Genomic DNA, 21321 nt, shown 5'->3' with positions numbered 1-21321 from the left:
ATTGAAAAACCTTTATTGAAAATGATAACTATCATTTGGCTTTTAAGGCATCTAGGTTTATTTGTATATATACTCCTGGAACTGAAAGTCTCAGTGAAATCTATAAGACTGACTTCTCAACAATAAGATTCATCGTCAGACCTTTAACAGTCCTCACATAATTACTGGCTTTCCTCAGCAACCATATGGCCTTTGAAAATTGAATACAAAATATTCAAAATCTTATTGGTAGTTCATAATGATTCCTTCAAAAGGTACGTGCAAGCAACAGGTTACATTCTTCAGTTTATATAAATATTTATATACTATGCATTTTTTGCACATGAATTTGCTTCTCATAGTTAAGCTAACATTCCAACAGTTAAATCATGCTATATAACTATCAGGTTTTAGCACTCATTCCATCAGTCCCTTCTCAAGCAATGTATTCTCTCCCATATTTTCTGCAAAATTCAAAGTTAATAGCAAACTAGCACCAGATTTACAAGTATTGTTCCTCAGCATTTAGAGAACAGTTTGCACTTATTATAGTTGGGAATTGGGAATTGACGGTTCTCATCTTTCTTTCATTTCTTGTTCCAGTCATTGTAGATTGAAAAGTAAGTGGCATGGCATTAGTGAGTGAAAATATTTCAAAGAGGACATACTGAAACGAATGCAAAACCTCACAAGTTATGATATCAGAAAATAGTGTATCCCTTACAATCTTTTATTATGCTTACCAAAGGTAAAATGTCTTTCTCATACTCTCTTGATACCATGTAAGAAAATTCTGGATCTTCACAGAGCAAAAGATCTGTTCTCTCAAGAGATTCACAAGGCAAAGATTCGACACTTTTTGTTCCATTGAGCTGAGGTAGTCCAGCAGGTGTACTAGAAACAGAAAGCGTTCTGGATGGAAAGTATTTTGCTCTCTGGAGTTCCTCCTCATATTGTTGGACAGTCCTGTCATACTTAGCTTGAAGTGCTTTCATTTCTTCCTCATGCTTGCACTGCAGATCTTGCATTCTTCTGTAAATTTATTAGAAATAATATGTTAGATCAACAATGATTTTCAGTTTAAAATCTGCAAAAATGTTTAGTGGCTGAAATCACTGCCAGAAACTTCCTGAATGCAACATAGTCCACAAAACAATAAGCATAATTTCCGTCTGTGCTATTCAAAAGGCATATATTACAATTGTTTCTACCACATGGAACTGTTTTTTACAAAATAGGAAAGAAGGGAGAAGAACATCTCTTTTCAGTGTTTTTTTTCTGTTTGGCAACAATGTAAAAAAATTAATCAAATCTCATTTACAATTAATAAAATATGGGAAATGACTAGAAATTATAAAAAGATTTTAGAGTGCTTCAGATTTTTTTTTTAAAAAAATCAAAATCTAGTATTTGTTAGGTTTTCAAAAAGTCTGTTTTCAAAATCATATAAACTCTTACTTGTTTTCTGCATTTGTTATCTCAGTCACCTGATGCTGCAATTGCTGCACAATATTGTCATATTTGCTCTGAGAAACCCAAGATGAAGCTTCTAAGTTAGTTCTAGTTTCTGCTAATTCTTTCTGTAGTTGCTTATTCTGAAGTTCCATTTTATTTAAAACCTTGTTATAACTTTCCTGGAATTCTGCAAAGGAAGCACTTTTTGCCTTAAAATGATAGAAACACATTAGTAAGAATTTTTTTTGTTTAATGAAACTCAGTTGCTTCTAAAGTTATTTTTCTGTTTTATGGATTTAAGAAATTTACAAGTATTTTATTAAGAAAGAACCCCACTGGAAGGTAAGTCAATCACTAAATGTTTGAATCATCGTCTGAACTAATCAAATCTACAGACCAAAGGTTTCTCTCATTTATCTAAAATGAATGTGAACTTTAAAACCACTTAACTCACAAATCAGTATACAGTTAAACATATATATAGCTTCATAATTCAGATCCAAAACAACGAGACTGCTTTCCGTTTGCTGAAGATACTCAAAATCTCCTAATACTCCATTTAGAAGAAGTTGCTCTATGATTAGTATATTTTTGCTCTATATAAACAACAATGACAGCAATGAATCTAAAAATCTTATTACGGACAAAGCCAAACAGAAGCATAAACACAAATTATGACATAACGTATAACTGCTTGCCTTAAGCAAAAGAATTTAATTGTCATTTCCATTTTGTTTCTTCATGGTTACATGAGTAAATGATTAAAATTATTGGAGTTAGTTTCTGCTCCCTAACTCATTAAAATTAATTTGCAAGAACTGCATTATTTTTTCAAATTCAAATAATTATGAATTTTAGAATACAGTAGAGCTGGAAGGGACCTTGGAGGTCTTCTAGTCCAGTCCCCTGCTCAAGCAGGAGAACCTATACCATTTCAGACAAGTGACTGTCTAACCTCTTCTTAAAAACCTCCAGTGATGGAGCACCCAAGATTTCTGAAGGCAAGCTGTTCCATTGGTTAATGTCCTCACTGTTAGGAAGTTTCTCCTTAATTCCAGGTTACTTCTCTGTTTGATTAACTTCCAACCATTTTGAAACAAAAAAAAATTCCTGGTGTAATTGTTGTTAATTTTGTAAAAAGTATATTTTTGTTGTATTTTTTATTATTTTATACAAAAAGCTAAGCCTAGTTTCATTTCGTGCCAGATAAGAAACATTTGTAAGGGCTCATTCTCATATGGAGTCTCTTAGAAAAATGTCCTCTTTTTATGCAGAGATCAAGAGGGCAGCACTGAGATTATGAACTTGCACTGACATCTAGTGGTCATACTAAATAAAATAATACCTTATTTTTCTACAACTTTAAAAAAAATCATACTCTGTTGAATATATTCAGAAACAAATTTCCTAATAATAATAATATCAACTTTACACCCCACTATTACTTTCAACATTAGATGCATATAGTAGTTTGTTTTGGGGGAGAAAGGTATCTAAGCATCTTCAACTTTGTACAAATGCACATAAATAAAACTTGTCTGTACAACAAAGCAGTTAAGCGACTCAATGCATCAAAGGAAATAACTCAATCAAAATGTATTCTACCTTCTGCAGCTTCTCTGACAGATGGTGATTTTCTTGTCTGAGGGCTTCCAACTGAGACAGAACAGCCTTAAGAGATAAATTTATTTTTTTTTAATTGTTAGTATAGATTAAATGCAGGAAATAAATAGCCCCTTGGCTATACACTTCTTATCAAGCCATGTGGACTTTAGTATCATAAATTATTTCAAATAAGAGAAGCCAAACTTTCATATTCTGAAGTTACTAGTAGTTATATTTAAATCTGAACAAGTATTACCAAAAAGAATAGAGTGTACAACAAGGGAACCAAAAAAAACCAAGTCTCACATTATTATTTTTAATCAAGCAAGTTGTAATACTGTACTATAAAATATTGTAGAATTCAATTATTTTACCTTGTGCTCTATTGTCTTTTGCTCTGTTTTATCAATCTCTATTTTTAGTTGTTGCTCTAAGCTTAAAGTAGAACCCAAAGAAGCAATTGTGATGTCACGTTGATGCAGTTCTCGTGTTAATTGGGTAACCTCAAGCCTCATTCCTTCCAATTCTTGGCTATGACTTTGTTCTTTGCGGGATAGCTCTTCCTTCATCTGGACAGAATTGGATACAAATTTGCAGGTCAGCATTTCTGCAATAATCATCATGCATTGTAAGTAATACCAATCTCTCTATAGCATAATTTCCTCCTGTTATCTTGCTAAAGAATCTCATACTGCAGCAATATTTCAGAAATTCATTGCATTAAGTTACAGTAAAACAGCCCTGTCTGCAGTTGGAGTATTCATCTGGAGTCCTTGCATTCAACCAAATAGAACCTAACTGATGATTTTCTGTATTTTCATTGAAACCAGCCAACAACAATGTACAAATATGACCAAGTAAGACTGCTTTTAGGAAATAATTTGAATTCCTAAAGATCTGCAGGTTAGGGTACAAATTGCACAAAACAAGAACAACCTCCTAAGACCATTCATAGTAAACACCAGCAGCTCCTACAAAGTTAGAATGCTGGTACTAGTGGAAAGCTGTAAACCTTAAAAGTCGCAGTATGGTCTCAAAGAAAGGATGTCATCTTAAGACAATACTCTCAACTCAAGATTTTATGCATTATTCCTAGAGAATTATCTTCCATCTTGATCTGAGATAAATATTTGATATGGACTGTAAGAGAATGTAAGACAGGATGCTCAGATTGCTATATACCAACTTTAAATGGGCAACTTAAGTTAAATTTAGATGAAACAAGTCATTTTAACAAGCTAATCTGCTGGAACATGGAGAAGCTGAAGCATTCTGTTTTTTCCTCATATAATGCCCATATACATTTCAATATGTCTTAAATCATAGCCTCATGTGAAGTCAGAACTAGGAAACTGAATTAACCAATTAAGTTGCCTCTGAAGTCAGCAGTGTGAAAGAAAAACAACACCTAAACAGTTCTTTAGTTCATAGTTTTAAGTTCCCATACATCATCATTAATGGGTACTTTCCCTTTAAGCTTGAACTACATTGGATATTTTTATTTCTTGTGTGTGCTGGATTGAGTGAGTAAATGCAGCTTCATTATATTTAGGACATAACTTTCATCTAAATATGTGAGGATGGCAAATAATGTCATATACCCGAGTCTTGACACTAATAGCCTATAACATTTTTGAGGGAGAAATGGTTAAATTTGAAGCCTTCATTGAGAAAACTTTGGGGGGGGGGTATAGATTTAGTACTTTTGTACTATATTTTTCTTTCTTTAGGTTGATTCATATTCAAAATTTGTCTCAGTGTTGATGGGAAAGAAAAAGATATACCAGTAAGGACAACATAGCATTTGGTAAATATTTGGATGGTATCTAACAGAAAACTCAACCTGAACTGTATTTCTAAGCATACCCTTCACCCAGTTGACCATCTTCCATTTAATTTCAAGCTGCTGCTTTATGTATTGACATTTCATTGTGTACAGTTATGCTGTTTTCTTTTTAGCCAAGGCTAGATGACCTTCTGTCAGCAATCCCTTATATTCAACTATTCTTCTGGAATTTTGCAAATTCTGCTGAAACTATAATAATGATATGAGACATCAGAGAAGTTCTTCTCATTTTTTAAGAGTATTTTGCAATAAGCACCTTAGGCGGTCCAAAATATAAACATATATGAGTTTGTACTTTCTACAGCTATCTAACTTTACTTACATAACCTGAAAAGGAGACTTAGCTTTTTCCATAAATAATTTACTTTTAAAATGGAAAGGTCATCTTGCAGGCATGAAAATTGCAATAATGGAAGCAGTGAATGTATTGAGTTTCAAAGAAAATAATCTTAAATTCTGAATCATCTTCTTCAATATAATTCATCACTCCTCTTTTAGTACCCCTTAATGATAAATTGTTTCTATGTCTACATTACCACAATGTAAGAAATTTCATATTGTCCCAATCTGTTTTAATGATACATAAATTGGACATTTTAATGTATTTATTTGTACAAGAGATCCACACTTTTTTTATCTCGGTCTTGGCTTTGCACAGCTGTTCTTCAGTTAGTCGAAGCTCCAGTAATTTCTCCTTTTGCTCTTCAGACAGCTGGATGCACTTTCCATCTGGAGATCCCAAGCTAAAGCCAAGAAAAATACATGCAAAAATCAAAAACAAGTATTTGTAAGCAACATAATGCCAAATTTAATAAATCCAACAGATTTTTTTGTTTCATAGGGTTTTTATTATAAAGAAACTTTTGAGGTCATGTACCTGCCCTCAAGTTGAATCACTTCAGTGCCATCAAACTGCTGGCATAAATGCTCCTCTAATTCTGTTCCACCATAGTATTTTCCTTTGGCTTCTGTATTCTTTTGCAGCTGCCTAGACAAAACAGTTTAATGCTTGAAGCCTTCTAACAAACAAAGTAAATTATACCAGTTGTACAGAGAGGCATTTGTGTAGATACACTAATGTCATAACTGAACATGGCAATGTGTCTTTAAAATAACTTTAAATATTTATCAAAACTGTAATAAAAGAAGTTCTACCATAGTACTACATTAACAGGTATTATCAATCAATAACATTACAACATAACCTCTTACCAACATCTTTTAAAATTATTATCTCAACCTTTATTCTGACTATTTGACAAATGAATTGTCACTGGTCTTCCTAATAATGGAACACTGATTTAAAATATCTTATTAGAACATTAAGGGAGCTAGTTTGGTTTAGAGATTAGAGTTTGGTTTAGGAGCGGGAAAACCTGACTTCCATTCCTGCCTTATGAAGGCATCTGAGCCACTCAGATTCTTGTTAATTCTCCATGTAGTTGTTGGGAGTCAAAAGTGACCTGAAGTAAAAACACACACACACACACACAAACACACAGAGTGAGGTGGGATATTACTTTTTAAAACGAGGTGGGTGGGTGAATCACTGGGACTAATGTTAAGGAAACAGGAAAAGGGGAAATGGGGAGAATTACAAAGGATTGAGAAGTGGGGAGGGTGATCCCCTGTAGGCTTTGGTAAGAGAAATCTTTCCTTTTCCTAGTAGACTTACTGTATATGCAGGACAAAAGAGAAAAAAAAGACCATGTGGAAGGATGGCCATACTACCATTGGTTCCAGTTTTATCTACTTTTGGCAGCAGTTCACAACAAATTTAGGAAAGATGATGAGCTTTAACAATACTAGAAACTTAATGAATTCAGTTAGGTTGAAATTTCGTGCATGCACCGGACAGCAACACACATTCTTACCACAGCAAAAATGCAATCTCAAATATATGGTTCACAATGCATAAACTGGCTGAACTGACAATTCCAATTCAAGAGAAATTACAGCAAGGGTATTGACAATCAACAGCCAGAGGCACATTTTCACTTTATAATAATGCACAAATACATTTTGATAACTGTTTTCTTTATCTTTGTTCTACTAGAATTTTAAGAAAAAGTTCAATTTGCCAAACAAAATTATGCTAATTTTCTATAAAAACTATTGGCTTGCTGAGTTCTGTCATACAGGCAACAGTTGTATTGACAATCAACATAAAGAGAATCCATCTGTTTTCCTACTAAAAAAAATCTGAAAATATTTTAAATTGTTATAAATCCATGTAATCATATTTTCTCTTCTTAATTGAAAAATAATGACATATTGCATAGTAATCTGTTCAATATTTTCCTCAATATTTGGAGACACACCTGATAAGAGTTTCTTTCACATTCAGAGTTTCAGTTAGCTTGGACAATTCTTTCTGTAATTGTTCATGATAAAGCTGTAAATTCGTGATGAAGTCCTCCTGAGACAACAGAGTAGACCTGAGTTCCCTCTTTTCATCATGAAGAACCTTCAAAGGAGAAAATGACACTCACTAAAAATAAATATAACATATGGGATTAAATTTACCTTTCAACAGAGAACACAATCCCTTTCTTACCAAACCATGTTTCCTACTTAGTCTCAATGGAATGCTAGAACAAGTGGCTAAATAATAATATGCATTATTCAGCTTCCAAGCAATTCATTCACACACCTCTAGGGAGTTCCGGGAAAGTTTCAGCTCATGTAGAAGCTTTTGTTGTTCTGTCAGAATCTTCTGGTTAGTATCAGTCAAATCATCTACTCTTATATTCAGTCTCTCCAGTTCCAATTCATTGGCACAAATAGTGTCGTTGGCTCTTTCCAACTTGCTGGCTAAATGATGGATTTCAGATTGGCTTGCCAGTTCCACAGATTCAAACATTTGCTTCCGGCTGCACAGTTGACTCTATGAAGTAGAAAGTATTATTTTGTTAAAATTAAGCAATATCTTTCAAAAATAAAAATTAAGTTGGATGCAGATGTCACATGTCATTCTATTTTCCAATATGAGAGGATTTTTTTCCAAAACTTAATTCCATTGTAAAAATAAGGAATTGTGACTAGAAAAATATCTCAAAGCCACTCAATCAGATCTTTAGCTATCCACATCCAATTAAGAATACCATTCTATTACGCCGAGGAGATAATTTACCACCTTCGGGTCCCATTATATGCATCTCAGTTTTGGTCCTTAAAAGAAAAGTTCAAAAATTGAATTTCAAAGATTGAATCTCAGAAATGTTTTGGAATTTCTGAAATGAAGGATGGCATCAGGGACTGTTCTAAGTCTCTTCTCCGTGAGATATTCAAGTGCCTCCAAAGCAAGCAGAACAAAGTGAAAGTCCAACTCAAGCTAGAAAAAGAGGTTATCCCTGTAAAGGATTTGGTATCAGGGATAATGAGACATCTAAGGCAACACTCTATTTTTCCATGTGAGCAGTAGTGTAGATTACTGATACACATTCTGGCTAATTATTGCAGGCAGCCAAAATCTCTGACTAATTTAGAATAATTCAGACTAACAGACTCCCCATATATTAAAAGTTTTAAAAAATACACTGCAAAAGAAACAAATGTAAATAAACTTATTTCAAAAATAAAAGTTACTGTTACAGGATTTATTTTAAAGGCAGAAATATTGCATCCCAATTTTTTATTCTTGCTCCTAAATTTACATTTTCTTTCCTTACACTCTTCACCTTTCAGTTCCACTACAAAACTGAGAAAAGCAATGTGCTTGGACTGCAGAGGAAGCAATCACAATTTAATACACAGCACAGAAGGCTGACATGGCTATGATCTGTTAAAATAGTAGAGAGGTTGAGAGAGCACATATGTGAGCAGTAACAAGATAAAAAATATTCTTGCCAAATTTTCTTTTTATTCACTATGACCATGACACTAATTTTATTGGGGGGAAAACCTTTTAAATATTTGCAAAAGAAAATATTACAGAAGTACGTTTAACACTTTTTTGTCACTGACTTAACAAGTCAAGCAAAACACAGAGTTTGCAGAAATTCAGGAGATTTCTGTTAAAAGAATTGTTGGGGTCAAATTACAAACCCCTGACCTCAATACATCTTCTCAGGAAAAGCTGTTTGCTCACTCCCAAAACATTTAGAAGGCCAAAGCATGCTGATAAACTGAGGAGAGATACTGGGACGTAAGCAGAACTCTGGCAAAGCAAAATAAAGTAATTCCCTAGAAAGAAACAAGAGTTCTCTCTTCATGAAATACTGCCTTTTCCTTTTTTCAAAATCCAACTTTCTTTGAAGTCTTTGCCCCAATACCTTACAACTACACCCTATTGGCCTCACTGACTTTATACATACATGATGTGTTATATGCATGAAATACCTAGTTGCTCTTCCTAATCACACATATTATTTTGCATAAGTCTGTAAATAGAAACAATAACCCCATCCTTCTTTAGGCTTGTCAACAGATCAATTTTGTAGTTCAGTGTAATATGCCCATAAAATATTCTACAATACCATCTGCTTTACCCAAATTTGCATCAGAGGATCTCTGATTGCCCCAACACTACTTTTCAAAGGGCACTGAATGGATCTGTTTTGCCAGATAACCTGAATAGATATTTATCAGCAGAGTTCTACAATGTAATTATGTATCAAATCATTTTCACATGGTATACTTCCAGAAAAAATATATACCGTATATACTTGAGTATAAGCCGAATTTTTCAGCCCACTTTTGGGGCTGAAAAATTCCACTTCGGCTTATACTCCAGTCAACAAAAAAAAACTTACCGAGGACTTGTGCGCAGCCGAGGCTTTGGTGCTTCCGGGATCGCGCGCACCTCTCCCAAGCCACCGCTGTCCGGAGACCTGCCGAAGTTTGGGGAGGTTTGGGGAGGTGCGCGCGCACCTCCCCAAACCTCCCCAAACGTCGGCAGGTCTCCGGACCTCTGCGCCCTGCCTGCCTGCTTCTTTCCGCAGCGGAAAGAAGCAGGCAGGCAGGGCGCGGAGGAACGGAGACCTGCCGACGTTTGGGGAGGTTTGGGCGCCTCCCCAAACCTCCCCAAACGTCGCCGGGTCTCCGTTCCTCTGCGCCCTGCCTGCCTGCTTCTTTCCACAGCGGAAAGAAGCAGGCAGGCAGGGCGCGGAGGAACGGAGACCTGCCGACGTTTGGGGAGGTTTGGGGAGGCGCCCAAACCTCCCCAAACGTCGGCAGGTGTCCGTTCCTCCGCGCCCTGCCTGCCTGCTTCTTTCCGCTGTGGAAAGAAGCAGGCAGGCAGGGCGCAGAGGAACGGAGACCCGGCGACGTTTGGGGAGGTTTGGGGAGGCGCCCAAACCTCCCCAAACGTCGGCAGGTGTCCGTTCCTCCGCGCCCTGCCTGCCTGCTTCTTTCCGCTGTGGAAAGAAGCAGGCAGGCAGGGCGCAGAGGAACGGAGACCCGGCGACGTTTGGGGAGGTTTGGGGAGGCGCCCAAACCTCCCCAAACGTCGGCAGGTGTCCGTTCCTCCGCGCCCTGCCTGCCTGCTTCTTTCCGCTGTGGAAAGAAGCAGGCAGGCAGGGCGCAGAGGAACGGAGACCCGGCGACGTTTGGGGAGGTTTGGGGAGGCGCCCAAACCTCCCCAAACGTCGGCAGGTGTCCGTTCCTCCGCGCCCTGCCTGCCTGCTTCTTTCCGCTGTGGAAAGAAGCAGGCAGGCAGGGCGCGGAGGAACGGAGACCCGGCGACGTTTGGGGAGGTTTGGGGAGGCGCCCAAACCTCCCCAAACGTCGGCAGGTGTCCGTTCCTCCGCGCCCTGCCTGCCTGCTTCTTTCCGCTGTGGAAAGAAGCAGGCAGGCAGGGCGCAGAGGAACGGAGACCCGGCGACGTTTGGGGAGGCGCCCAAACCTCCCCAAACGTCGCCGGGTCTCCGTTCCTCCGCGCCCTGCCTGCCTGCTTCTTTCCGCTGCGGAAAGAAGCAGGCAGGCAGGGCGCAGAGGTCCGGAGACCTGCCGACGTTTGGGGAGGTTTGGGGAGGTGCGCGCGCACCTCCCCAAACCTCCCCAAACTTCGTCAGGTCTCCGGACAGCGGCGGCTTGGGAGAGGTGCGCGCGATCCTGGAAGCACCGAAGCAAGTCCTCGGTAAGGTCCGGGCGGTCACTTGCTTCGCGTCTCCTGAGGGAAGGGGGGGCGACTGGAGCGGGCGTGTTTCCTCGCCTGCTGGGCGCCGCGATTTGCCCGGGGAACGCGCGGGCCCCGAATGGCAGCGTGGAGCGAGGAAGCTGACAGCCAGGGCTTCCCCGAGAGCCGCGGCCACACAGGGTATTCCTGTGTATTCAGGCTTGCAAAATGGCGGATCGAGCCTCTGCTGGCGGCAGAGGCTTGCAGAACGGCGGATCGGCTTATACTCGAGTCAACAACTTTTTCCAGTTTTTGGGGGTGAAATTGGGGGTCTCGGCTTATACTCGAGTCGGCTTATACTCAAGTATATACGGTATCTAAAATCTATCAATATAAGAAATAAATAATCAACTATCTGATGGGGAAGCAAATATTTTTAGGGACAACCTGCTGTATAAACTTTCATGACTACAATCATTCCAGAAACATGAAAGTGGCAAATGCACAGGTACACTTAAAAATAAAAATGCTATTTATTATTTTTCTATTATCTTGTCACTAACAGAAGTATACCAAAAAAAGTTCTCTGAAACCCAGTTTTAAAAGGCTGAACCATCAATAACTTAGGCATAACGCAACAAGGCATTTGTTTTAAAAAGACACACACTTTTTTCCAAGCCATTCTGTCAGCATCTGTCTTTTGCAAAGCCACCATCAGTGTCAGCTTCAGTCCCATCACAGCCAATTTCTGCCATGCAGAACTTCTACTCAGAGGCAACTCTATAGTCCATTAAGTGGAAAGCTCCCAGCAAGAGCTTCTTAGCTGTCACAGCAAGCTTTTTCACAGATGGAACCTCATCTGTTAAAATAAACCACAGTAGCCTTAAGCCAACATAGATTGTTTTTTTTAGAAACTGTGAAAGTCTCTTTTAAACCTCATGAGAAATAAACAATAGAACTTAGAATATTTTGGTTATATACCACAAGCATATTTTGTACGATATCTATACTATTTATGAAAAGCGTCATTTAGATCTATCACATATACTAAGTATACTATCGGGCATTTAGTTGCTACAAAACTTTTAGCAAAATAATTTTTAAAAATCATACTATTTGTTTTCCCACCCAAACCATTGTTTGGGAACTTAACAGCAAATAGGGCCAGTGCCTATTAGTTACTGAACAGATTTTAGATTATTTCCTGACTGTATGCACAGTGGTGCTTAGAAATTTGTCAACCTTTTGGAATTTTCTATATGTCTGCATAAATATGACCTAGAACGTGATCTACTGTCTACATAAATCATAAAACTAGATATAGAAAAGCCAATTAAGCAAATGAGTCAAAACATTATGCTTGTTCATATCTTTATTGAGGAAAATGACCCAAAGCTATGTACTTATAAGCACCACTGTATATAGTGAATAGGACAGGGATTATCCCACAAGAGATTCCCTTCAATGATTACCTGAAAAAAACACTCAAGATTGCCATAAATTCTTTCCCTGTCTTCTAAGACAAACAATTCAGCTTAACTGTACCTGAACTAGCTCAGACTTCTCAGCCAAAGCCTTCCTTTGTGCTTCCAATGAAGCAACTTGCTGCTGGTACTGCAGACGCTGCTTTTCCCAATCTAAAGACTTTTCATGGAACTCCTAGAAAAGATAGTTACTATTTATTTACAATCTGGATGCTTAACAGTATTCTGGATTCCCTTCCAAGATTAAATTAAATTCTGATATTAAGTTATTGGATATTATTCACTAAATAAACTTACATTTGTCTTTAAGGAATTAACATTCTGCTTTCCAAAGTAGCATATACCTTGCAAGTATGGCATAGCAAAAATCTGATTATATGGTTCAGAAATATTGCTGAAGAATTAATGACAGAAAGATTAAGAAGAAAAAATAGCAATTTATTGAATGTGAATATCATCTTCTTTCACTGTGTGAACAACTTTTGTAGAGATATCCATGGATAGGAAAAAAATAAATATCTAGGTACACGTAACAATTAGCACCAGCCATGAGTAAGGACTTAGATATTTCAACCAATCACCCTTACATCTCCTGCTCTTTCAATCTTCTGCTGCTTCATATACACGCATGTTAATCAAAGGACACTATAATTAGCTAAGGAACTTTCCAGACAATAGGAAATTTATCTAATAATTATTTTTCCCTCATCTGGTGTATGGTGGGTGTATTTTGAACTACAAAATTATATTGTTAGAATAAATGGGGAAAAGTAAAAAATACATAGAATGAAATCTTCATTTAGTGATTTAGTGAACCTCACTGAAATGGATGATGAATGAATGAATTCTATTACATTTACATTACTTGCATAATGAAGCTATTACACAAATGATGCAAATTACATCACCGTCTACCACTTGCACAACTTTCTGCAAATGACATAAATGACAAGATTTGCAGCATTTTACATTATTTGTATAATGTCACTACAAATGATAAGCTCTTCAATATAACAGACCTTTCTCCAACGGATCTGTCCAATTGAGATCTCACTCTGTTTAACAATATATATACTGAAACATTAATCAACCATTGCCAGGGACAATTTCTTTAACAAAAATGAATGTCTTGCCTAGAATGATGTTTTTTGTTTCAGACAATATCTGTTTTTACAACTGATGCACCATTTAAACAGTCGCAGAAGGATTATCTAAATTTGTCTGGCAGAGGAAAAAACCCACGTTAAATATAACGTTACAAGATGCAAAAAAAAAAGAGGAGGGTTGGGTCTACCTGATTAGAAATTGTATTTTGCAGTTTGCTGATCAGTTTGGATGAAAGGGTGGATACTGCTGAGGAACAGAAGGCTCTTGAGATTAGAAAGATATAACCTGATATTTGAGTGGCATGAATATTTGTGATGCGACAAAGTCAAGCTTAATGTGAATTTTAAAATTTATTATGTTAGACATGCCATACTTAGAATATAGAATAGGTACTTTTGTGCCTCTCAGTACGAACAAGCATTTTATAAACAAGAAGTAATAGGCAAACATAAATGGCTAACTTTGTGAGATATTGGAATTTTGTAAAGGAAATCCACTTTATCCCGAACCTCCTAAAGCTGCTGTGTAACCACCTTCTTCATAACCTACCCTAAAAATGACTGTTCAATACTTGATAAAATAAAATCAAGAGAAGAATTGGTAGCAGAGGAGTATAATTATTAATGTTTCTCTTATTTACAGTACTGAGTGACTGAGTAGAGCTTCACAGTGCAGGAAGGAGGCACAACTGGCACATAGCACAAAGCTGTGCAAAGGTCTTTCTCAAGCAGGAGTCACAAGACTAGAAGGACCCACAGATTGCATACAGGGTCTGTCTGGGTAGTACCACTCCATTCAGGTACCAAAGATGGTAAAGTCCAAGAATCAGAAGGTCACAAAATCTAGAGCTTCTTATTCCCTATCCAAATTTCTACGGTGTCCAAGCATCAGGATGAGATTAATTTGCCAAGGGTGAAGATACAGAACTGAGTACAGTATCATCAGCATATTGATGATACATTACCCTTAGATAGATGCTCACTCAGCAGCTTCATGTAGATGTTAAACAGGAGTGAGAGTTATCAAACCCTACAGAAATCCACAAAATAATGGTTGAGGGCAGGATCTCTCACACTTTGTTAACACTGACTGGTACCAGCCCTACAGAAAGTGAACCAACACAATACTGCCCCACCCACTCCCAGTCCATGGAGTCGATACAGAAAGATACCGTAGTCAATTGTATCAAAGGCCACCAAGAGGTCAAAAATAAGAACAGATCCATTATCCCTGTTGCGCTCCTGCCATAGATGATATAAAACCTTGGCCAATACCATCTCAGACTCATGTCCAGACTTGAATCCCAACTGAAAAAGAATCAGATAATCTGCTTTATCCAAGGCCCACTGAAGCTGCTACGTAATCCGTTTCTCCACAACCTAAAAAAGAGAGAGGCTTAATACTGGATGAAAATTGTCCAGTATGGTAGGATCCAGCAAGGGCTTCTTGAGGAAGGGGCAAAGCAACACTTACATGAGCAACCCCTTATCTCAAAGAATAATTAACCAATATTAGGTTCCAACCACACAACCTTCCCAGGAAGCCTTAGCTAGCTAAGGAGGGTATGGATCTAAGGAGCAGGTGGCTGACTTTACAAGCATAAGAACCCTGTCTATTTCCTCAGCCACAACAGGATCAAATTGTTCCCAGACAACTCGGCAGGACTGAACCTTAGTCATCTCCAAAGTTGGAATCCACCTTGGAGCTTATTTTTATTTAGGAAGCCCAAGAATACAGAACATGTTGATGGTGGATCATGGTTAAATATATTTGTTTTACTGAGCAATTATGTGACAACTAAGAAACCCATTAATTTCACTTGGACTTATATTGAGGTAAAGGTCTCCTACTTCCAAATTTAAAATAAAAATCTTGAGATTTTTCCAAACCTATTCACATCTATTTGAATGTATAAATTCTGACCAAGACAATTTTCCCACCTACCTCTAATTTCTTGGTCAAAATATTTATTTCAGATTGATCTTCGTCTTGACTCTTGGATGACTGCCTAGTTCCTTTTAACTGTTTCTTCATCAATTTTTCATAACTTCTCTTCAACCTAGCTAACTGAAAAAAAATAAAAATAATTTTGATAGCATAAATACTAAAACATAGATTTTTAAAACACCTGGTCTGTTTTCAATGACCAGAAAATTTATACTTATAAATTAAATTAGGGAGAACTATGCATATTTCTGAAATGTTGCAAAAACTAAATGGACTGATAGTCAAGAGTTCTTATTATGGAATTGTTTCAGTGAAATGTCCTTATTATAACAAGTACAAATTAACCATCTTTCACTGAAAATACACTAAAGAAAGTAAATACCTGAAAATTCCAAACTTAATTCCAATCAAATCAAGCATGAACAAAAGATCAGGAAAAGAGAACAGAAATAGAACAAAGGTATTAAAGATATTAAAAGGTTTTTTAAAAATAAATAAGGAAGCAACATTGCCAATGAACTATGAATAATTTTATATTTCACTTCAAACAGTATGTATACTTCTTTAGGATGGGGATTTTATTTAAATCAAATTAGACTGCTATAAAAGAGTCACACTATTTGATGGAAAAGAAGGAAGTGGATGTTGCAAAAGGATTTAATTTTTATCATAAACATCAATAACCATGAATCCAACAGCAACTTGGGATACTTCAAATAGAGGCATAACTACTATTATAAGTGAAAAATAAGATATGAGGATTACCCCATTATGGAGTTACAGGATATTAATTACTATTAGGAATTACTGGGGCTTTTAAACCTTATTTAATAGTCAATTTTGCTCTGATCCCAGATCTACCACTGAATTTCAATCTAGCTTGGTGGAATCCTTCCTACTTCCCTGAATGACATCCTAAACAAGAATCATTATTATGAAATAATGTCTTCAGCTTGCAAAAGAAAGAACACAAAATTTAATTTCATCAATAGCCCAGAACAGGCCTGTGCACCTTGCATATTCCACCATCTTTTTTTAAAAAAAAAGCCAATAAATTTTCCAGCACTGCTCAAAGTGCGCAATATTTAGAATCCCTAATGCCTCTAGGTCTACCAGCTCCAGCACTGCCACTCTTCTGCTAGCCCCAAGCAGCTAATCAATGCACCAGATTTTCCTTTGAGGTCACTATGATTTTTAATTTATCAGTGTGGCCCTTTCCCCTCTACCAAGTTGTGTAGGCCTGGCCTAGAATAAAAAAAAACTTTTATAATTCTCCAGGTAAACAATTAACTCTCCAGGTAAACTAGCACTACTAGTCACTTTGGCATTTAACTGAAAATAAAGAAAAAGTAAAACTAAAAGCACAAGCAAAACATGAAATGACACCACAGCATCTGAAATTTTACACTGAAATAGTTGAAATAACGGCAAAACTTTTAGTCTCTTATTTTGGAAAAAAAATTCAAAATACAGATATGCACACACAAACTTTAAAGAAAACAATTCATCACTGTCTTCTGTTACATGGAAAGTGGACTCACTCTTATTCAAAACGTATGTCTTTATTCATCTGAAAACAATCCATATTCTTTGATTTCAATACCTATATGTACAGATATACAATCTGCCTTTCATCTGACAGATATGATTATGAAGAAACCTGTTTTACATTTTGGTCAAGGCAGTTCTGCTATCTTTCAGAGAGCTCACCTCATTTTGGACTTTTGTTAACTGACGTTCATATTCTATAGTCATCTCACGATTCAGTTGCTCCATCTCATCTAATCTCTGGTACAATCTCTCAGTCTGGAAGATAATAACAAAATAGAGCTTAATACAGAAAATTCCGTCTTAGAAACCTTACTTGGGCAATGGGATGGAAAAACAGCAAGCCTATGGAGCCACAGAACTCAATATATAAATGTCTGTCCATACAAATAACAATCCAGCGAAGAGTCAGAACTCTAAATTAGTAAAGCAGACCCTTTTACCCCCCCCACACCTATTTCCTCCCTATACCACTTACTTGCCATGGTAATGAAAATAATAAACAAGGTTATTTTCTAAATAGAAATCAAAACTAAACCAAACTTCAGAATCATTTGCTGATATGTTATGAGTAAAATTAATTTTCTATATTTAAATAAGAGATGAACAAAATTAGTGGGACATTATCATACAAACATCTTCCTGGAACCTACAAATTATAGCAACTATTGCCCACTGCAAACATACTCTCCTAGAGTCAAGATGTACAAGGAAGGGGTTGCTGTGGAGTTTCAGGTATTCATGATTACAATCTGGACCCACTTTACTTTTTGTAGAAGTAGCTCAATGTCAAAACAGTCTTAAATTTATTCACTGTGACACTGCCTAATTCAGGTGCTCTGACAGTTTAAATATATTGGAGAAAGGCCTAAGAGAATAAAACTGTCAATTTAAAAACTAGTTTTCAAAAACTAGTGGTTCTTCACATTACCCTCTTAAGGGAAAAACAGTAACCGTCATGGAGATCATATTTTATGAGTCGAGGCATCCCTAATGTAGTGTTCTCTTTAAGAAAGGATGCACGACACTGAACTTTTCTATACTATTCATTTACAGCATATACACCACCCACAGTCACTTTTTGTGAAATGGACGGCCATACAAATTTGGTAATAAATAAATATCATCACCACATCCAACCAAACCATCAAAGGCAAGCTGTTTATTGCTGCAAGTCTCACTATAAATCCCTCATATGGAAAAGTTCGCAGAGTCCAGAGCTATTTTTGCAGTCTGATAAGAGATTACGTTTGAGGCAGAAAGACAGAGAGATAGTTTTTCTTGGCTACTGGCGTTATGTTCTTAATCTTACAATATTTTATCAATGACCAGTTAAATGGTTTTGACTATAAAATGTGAATCAAATCATGATGTAATAAAAGCTTTCAATATAGAGGGAACTAATTGGAAAAACAGATGTAAAATAAGTAATGGTGAATCTACCACTTTGTCAAATGAATACTATTCACATACTATTTGCAGAATTCTCAAACTATGACTAGTGAATGCACTTCATAAGATAGCATTTTACTTATGGACCAATTCCTTTAAATGACCTCCAGAAATGTTCAAAGGATATGTTTTTATGGGGTCAATATCTATGGTGGAATTTTTCAGAAAAAAGGTAATGTCTATTTAAATAAAATGAAAGTTACATACAAGTTCAAAGAGATACCTCTTTGCGTTTCTCCTCTGCTGCAGTTTTGAGAGAGGACAGCTCCTGGTCTCGGAATTCTAAACAAGACTCCAAAGTCTGGGTTTGAGTTTCCCATTCAGCTTTCTTGTGAGCCACCATGATATCTATTTGCTTCATCAATTCTTGCAACTCTGCCTCACATGAAGTCTGGAAACTTCTGCTATCAAGAAAATAGCTTTACTGATTGCACAATTATCAGAAAATGATATGAAGTAAGCGAAGCTTTCTTCATCTTTTTCTCCGAGATCAGCTCCTAGCCATAGTAATATTCTATAGCAGCAGATTGAGATTCAAAAAGATGCTTCAGAATATATAAAAGTGCAAACATAATATCCATCCATAACTTATTAAAGCAGCTGTACTTTTTCCTGGTATTGTGGAGCTGCATGAAATAAGTATAGATGGTTCTTGTTTAACAATCACTTGTTAGGAACCATTCAAAGTTATCACAAAGCTGAACAAGTGGTACTTACAACCAGTCCTTGTAGTTGTGGCTGTAACAGCGTCCATGGTCACGTGATCAGCATTTGCAACCTTCAGTGTTGGCTTCCGACAAGCAAATACAATGGGGAAGCCAGCAAGAGATTGCAAATGGTGATGTAACATCACACTTAGAGATAATACGAGATTTGCTTAATTAGAAATGTCAGTACTGCGGTCACTAAGCAATGCAGTCATATGACATTGAACTTCAAACCTACTGAAAACAAATGGAAAAGATAATTTGATAAGAAAACACAATTACAGCTAGTGAAAATGAATGTCTCAAGCTTTTCAAAACCTTGGCTGGAGATTTCGTGTTGGTTCTTTCAAAGCAAAGGCACAGCAAACACATAAGGAAAAGCATGATTCTTTTAATAAATATAAAACAATTTATAGTGTAATTCTACTCAAATAGCAGATCTAAAATGAATGAACTAATTGGTACAAATTCAAAATGCAGCTAGTCTTATACAAGCAAGCTGAGAACAAGGAGGAATAGCATTTTTCTCCTTTCCTGCTTGTTTCTGTTTGCAGACTTTAAAAAAATTCTCTCATTGCATTCAGTAGAAGGGAATTTATATAAAACATTCACTGCTGGAATATCTTAAGCATTCCAGAAATGTTAACTTGCAACAGTACTGTCCTAAAACCTGTGAATTCTAATTATGTCCCAGTCAGCCCATGACACAATGCTCATTTTTACTTCTACGAATATTAGAGCTTTGACATCAAAATATAAGAGACTCAAGATTTCTATACAGGGTGAATAAGGACATTTAATGTCCAAATGTGAGAGCTAATATCCCAGTGAACTAAGATTGCACCTTTGTGTTTTCAGGTTCTCTACAATAGTGGCCCCAACCTTTTGAAAGGCAGGGAGTAGTTTCGTGGAAAGAGGTTTTTCTGTTAACTGGAGGGGGCCTGGTTTTGTGTGTTGCCTGCAATCCGCATATGCACGGATGGGGTTTCACTCATTTGTATGAGCCGGTTTCTGGCGCACCGCACACCAGTGCTAGTCTAGGCCTGGGGTCCCTGCTCTACAAGAAAGCTGTTTTTTTTACTCCTACAGTGAAACAAATATAGACAACTACTACATTAATTACTCTAAATGAGACCTGGGGAATTTATGGCCTCCCAGTTCACATCAGGCCCTTTAGCTGACCCTGTCCAGCCTGTATGAGGTCAATTGGAAATTAAAAATTAAATGTAAATAAGTGCGCTGCAAGGGACAGGAGAAGCAAGTTGGATCCAGCTCTGCACAATTTCAATGTGCTCCTTTAGTTGGCTGGCAGCCACGTGAGGGCAAGGAAAGCACTTTTTCTGTGCCTGCAGAGCACTTGCCCCTCACCGGGATCAGTCTGAGTTGAAGTGATGGAGTTTGAGGACATCAAATCAGGTTACATTACTCCAGAACAGTCCCAGTTTCTCATATGGTCCCTTGGGAAAATTCATTATGCACCCATTCTAAATTGTAATGGTGATCCCTGGTACTGTAACAGCTACACTCACCCTCCCTATACCACTCCAAAATTCTGATGCTCATGGAATGTTATTTTTCATTATCAGAAGTATAAATATAATGATAAAAATTTCTGAAACTGAAGATAACTGGTATATGTGTCCTGAAATTAGAATAACCTAATAACTATTCTTATATGAGACGCAGTGGCTCAGTGGGTTAGGACGCTGAGCTTGTCGATCAGAAGGTCGGCAGTTTGGTGGGTCGAATCCCGAGTGCCGCGTAGCAGAGTGAGCGCCTATTACTCGTCCCAGCTTCTGCCAACCTAGCAGTTCGAAAGCACGTAAAAATGCAAGTAGAAAAATAGGGACCACTACGGTGGGAAGGTAACAGCATTCCGTGCGCCTTTGGCATCTAGTCATGCCGGCCACATGACCACGGAGACGTCCTCGGACAAGTGCTGGCTCTTCGGCTTTGAAACGGAGATGAGCACCGGCCCCTAGAGTTGGAAACGACTAGCACGCATGTGGGGGGAACCTTTACCTTTACCTAATAACTATTCTTAATTTTATGTAGCTAATTCTTAAGAATTACTTTACACTGAGTGCACATTAAAATGGCTTACATATCTCTCTGTAATTAGCCTGATTTAGT

The 21321-nt window shown here is 37.2% G+C and overlaps 2 protein-coding genes across 3 annotated transcripts in view; one reads left to right on the top strand and one right to left on the bottom strand.

Annotated features, from left to right (window-relative positions):
• CEP63 (centrosomal protein 63) overlaps positions 1–21321 on the bottom strand; it is a 40528-nt gene that overhangs the window by 15832 nt on the left and 3375 nt on the right. The window contains exons 4-15 of one of the 2 annotated variants that reach the window (XM_081328929.1): positions 18705–18882; positions 17192–17287; positions 15479–15601; positions 12489–12602; positions 7539–7772; positions 7207–7352; positions 5763–5873; positions 5514–5628; positions 3414–3608; positions 3040–3105; positions 1438–1643; positions 723–1011 (exon numbers count right to left, since the gene is read on the bottom strand). In XM_081328929.1, coding sequence (XP_081185055.1) covers positions 723–1011; positions 1438–1643; positions 3040–3105; positions 3414–3608; positions 5514–5628; positions 5763–5873; positions 7207–7352; positions 7539–7772; positions 12489–12602; positions 15479–15601; positions 17192–17287; positions 18705–18882 — 1873 coding nt within the window. The remainder of the gene's footprint in view (positions 1–722; positions 1012–1437; positions 1644–3039; positions 3106–3413; positions 3609–5513; positions 5629–5762; positions 5874–7206; positions 7353–7538; positions 7773–12488; positions 12603–15478; positions 15602–17191; positions 17288–18704; positions 18883–21321) is intronic. The other variant, XM_081328930.1, reaches the window with a different exon arrangement.
• ANAPC13 (anaphase promoting complex subunit 13) overlaps positions 18792–21321 on the top strand; it is an 8852-nt gene continuing 6322 nt past the window's right edge. The window contains exon 1 of the mRNA XM_081328940.1: positions 18792–18937. The gene's annotated coding sequence lies outside the window, so the exon portion shown is untranslated. The remainder of the gene's footprint in view (positions 18938–21321) is intronic.

This window comes from Vipera berus (assembly GCF_964194415.1).
Source record: "Vipera berus genome assembly, chromosome: 5".
Taxonomy (NCBI): domain Eukaryota; kingdom Metazoa; phylum Chordata; class Lepidosauria; order Squamata; family Viperidae; genus Vipera; species Vipera berus.
Note: the sequence above shows the minus strand (reverse complement) of the source record. Positions and strands in the feature narration are given on the sequence as shown.